This window comes from Saprolegnia parasitica (genome assembly GCF_000151545.1).
Source record: "Saprolegnia parasitica CBS 223.65 unplaced genomic scaffold supercont2.48, whole genome shotgun sequence".
NCBI lineage: Eukaryota > Oomycota > Saprolegniomycetes > Saprolegniales > Saprolegniaceae > Saprolegnia > Saprolegnia parasitica.
In genome coordinates, this window is record NW_012156442.1 from 3532 (window position 1) to 7326 (window position 3795).

Below are 3795 nucleotides of genomic sequence, written 5' to 3' on the forward strand. Positions count from 1 at the left end.
CCGCAAGACACCGAAAACGATCGCCGAAGGTATGGCCCACGGGTTACAAGATATGTCCGCTGTGACGAAAGGCGCCATCGAGCGCATGTTCGAGAGCCGCTCGGCCGAGCTCGAGTACAAGAAGGCCAAGGACAAGAGAGAGCTCGCGGCCAAGATGACCAAGGATCAAGTCGATCTCGAGATGAAGAAGTTGGAGCTCGAGGTGAAGAAGTCGGAGCTCGAGATGCAAAAGTCCGCTGCGATCGAAAAAACGCGGTCTCTGCGGCATGCCGAGATGATGCAGGAAGCAGCGCTCATGCACAAGATGGGCTTTAGTAAAGAGGAGGTCATGGACTACATTCGTAGCAACCGCCAGGACATATCAATACCTATTAACAGTACATATAAAGTGTAATGTTGTCGTCAGACCCAACGTGTTGGTTTTTTCTAAATCGGAATGAGTGAGTGGTAATGGCACGAGCGACCTTCAAAACGAACGACGTCCAGCGCACGTGGAAAATATGCACACGAGCAAGGGCTTGTACACATGCAAGGGCATGGTATTGTGCTTACGTCTAGACTGCGAACTCTACAGTGAGGTGGGTAAGAAACTTTGGAGGCGTCCGAATGGGCCTGCCGGGTGCACCAGCGTTGGGCGGGCCACGAGCGTCATTGTTGCCGTTGTCACCGTCGTCTGTCGAAGTCGTGCAACACCTAGAGACGTTCATCCTCGTACTCGTCGAGGACCATGTTGAGCCGCATCGCCAGTCGTTCGTCGGCAAGCGATGGCGTTGCAGGACCCGAGTTGATGAGCAGCATCGAGGAAGACGACCATGGAAGCGTCGAGGTCAAGCCAGTTGACGGAAGAGCTGTCGACTGGCAGCCGTTGTGATGAACCAAGATGCGCAAGCAGCCCACGATTGTCCGGTGGCTTGACGTTCTTCAACTGCTGCGGGCACAGAGCGGCGCTCGCCAAAGCCATGAGCTCCTCACACGACGCACTCGGCACATGCAGTTTTAGACGCGTCGGTTGATGCGCCGCCGCCTCGGTAAGCAACGTCTGCGGACATTGCTGGGATTTCCAGTGGACCTGCTATGCTTTTAGATCGGCTCCGAAATTATGATCGGGAGCAAAGGCTACTCGACAACGCTCGTCGGTACCAGGTCATACGGTATGACCTGGTACCGGCTTCGTCGTTGCCGATCCAAGAATGGGGACGTGCGTGGAAGCTGCCGCTCACGGACAAGATTGATGCGATCCAATCCGCCATGTAACTACACAGGTCTAGTGAGGGGTCGTTCAAAGCGACCGGCCAAATACATCAACGGTCGACTTTGAGAGAGGCCCTCCCTATCATTGGTACCGGTAGGCTCTTTTGGATCGGGTTGTGCGGTCTGCCGTCAGGTTCGACGCAGCTGTACTCAAGATTATTTACCGCTGGAAAAAAGAAAAGGAATTTAAATGTGTATCTAGAACAGTGTGGTTGTATTGCAATATCGCCTTAGCATATAAAATACGACGGTCCCTTTTGATAAAAATATCGAAGCCTCGGCCAAGTCTGGGTGCAGTTCTGAGTTTGCCATTTCCCGAGCAGCGCGGAACCTGAGACGATGCGCGCCGGGTCTGAGAGTCCCTGGGGTATCCACATATACTCCACGCCCTCAGGCCTGGACGCGCGGCCGGCAGCCCAACCCGTGGACGCTGATACACTTAACCCGAGATGATGCGCGCCGGGTCTTGGAGAGTTGTTGGAATCCCCTGATGGACACCATGCTCTTGGGCCTGGACGCGCCCAATTCATGGCACACGCGCATGCGGTTGGGCAGGTTTTTAGTGAGCTTTGCTCTTTTCCTGCCCCGAGTGCAGGGTTTTTTTACTCTCTCGAGGTTTTCCCACTCGAATGCGAGCTAAATCATCGTAATACACGCGCGTTGTTCAGCGCGTCCGCGATATACTCACCGTGTAGCAACATCCTGTGTGTTTGATTGACCTACCCTCCGTTCTTATCGCGAGAAGCAGTATGTATTACCCGCCATCTATACTTATATACGGCCTGGCAGCGCTAGACCGCCACCGATCTCCCGTCGCCCGGACGATGATCTCTTCTCCGGATTAGCTCGTAAATCTACGTCAAGCATGTCGTTATCGTTCGATTCGCTACGGACGTTGCTGCCTTCCTCCACTCGCTGGCACCGGCACTGCTCACGCCGCTGTTGTTCGAGATGTAGAGACTTCGCACATTCAAGCATCGGCGATGTATGGCCGGTCCCACGCCTCCACCACGTGGCCATAGTACTAATCGATATCGTGGCCGGTGCGATGCCTCGCCGTCGGCATGGACGACCTCGGCAGTTGCCCGCGGCCTGCCGACCGGCTCGACTTTGATTGGCGCGCATCGCCAAGTGGACGACCAAGGTCAAGTACTCGGCGCTTGGGCAGACAATTGGTTTTCCGTTGTTTATCAGGAGAAGTCTGCTCCTGATAGACGACGCTTGCGGTAGAAGGCATCCCCGAGTGTTTGCATGGACCTGATCTTTCATACGTCAGACCAATGTATTTTGCCTGTCGAATGAGCTCGACGGTCCATTCCACGGGCGACCTGGAGGAAAGACTTGGTTGTTGCGGACAAGCAGTGCGGCGCACGCATGCCACTGGATAGCGACGTCGAGTCGTCCGGACCGATGGACCGCCACCAGCGGCTCGAAGAAGACGCGTAGCAGAGCCTTTGACGACGGCCGTTTCATTCAGCTCCACAGCGTCGTCGACATTCTTTTGACAGTACTGTCTTCAGCACTCGACGCTAATACACTATGAATGTGCCCATCGAGAAGTAGTTTGCCCAGCGCCGTGAGGCACGCTCGGTGATCGCATCCTTCCATCGACCTCTCGAAGCTCACGACCACTGTCGTCGTGTCCTGCGTGGCGTAGAGAATTCACAGCCATGGGCAGTGCTTCGACTCACTTCGACACAAATGGCCGCAGAGAGGGTGTAAGGAGTGTGTGAGAGGCTAACGGCCACAGTGTTCGGTCCGTCGGTTGTCCTACACTGTACTGTCTGTTTCACTAGAGAACATCTGCTGAGACGTTTCGTATGTTTTGTGGATGCGTTCTCAGCCGTCCATGAAGCCGCTAGGCATCACATGCGTAGACCGATGCAGAGGTTCATACTAACATGAGATAACCGCGGAAATGACAGACGACCCGGTACATTTATCAACATTGACGATACTAGGCCCGGCCCTCATTTCGTAGAATGTATAGCCTTGTTCGGTTTCCATCACGGGATCCCGAGTCCATTGGCTCAGTTCCTACCTTTTGCATCGGCAAGTAACACGAGCACCTCTGCAGTCTGCAAGGTTGCATCCATCGATATATTTTGCATCGCTGGACGCGTGTCGGTTGATGCGAGTAATTCCATGTCCTGGCTCACTGATCACAGCGCCGTGTCCTGCTCTCTTTCGGGTGATTTTAGGTAAAACAGTGCAGATTGACAAGAAACCGTGGCGTGTTTGTCAACGCGCGTCCACCTTGCTTTGCAAGTCATCACTGACAGATTGCATCGGTTGCGACATGCGGCAATCCGGCCTCGTGACAGGTCGCAAGCGGCGTGGGGGCGCGTGCCCGAGACATGTGGCGCGTGCTTCCAATCGTATGTCTCTACGCGCTCGATGTGCATGGTGTGTGTAACGACTCCTATCCTGTCCCCGTCAACAGCAATTCAATAATGTCGTTCATCCAGTGGTGCTTCAGAATGGCCTGTCGGTGATCATCGTTCGCCTCATTTTTCCAATTCCTCTTCTTCGACAACGATGAAG

At 54.4% G+C, this 3795-nt stretch overlaps 1 protein-coding gene across 1 annotated transcript; it reads left to right on the forward strand.

Annotated features, from left to right (window-relative positions):
* Positions 1 to 52: 52 nt before the first annotated feature.
* SPRG_09700 (hypothetical protein) lies at positions 53 to 1254 on the forward strand (the record flags this gene model as incomplete). Its single annotated transcript, XM_012348850.1, has 3 exons — positions 53 to 325; positions 1085 to 1136; positions 1190 to 1254. 3 exons carry the CDS (start codon positions 53 to 55, stop codon positions 1252 to 1254), a joined length of 390 nt encoding a protein of 129 aa, XP_012204240.1.
* Positions 1255 to 3795: the final 2541 nt, after the last annotated feature.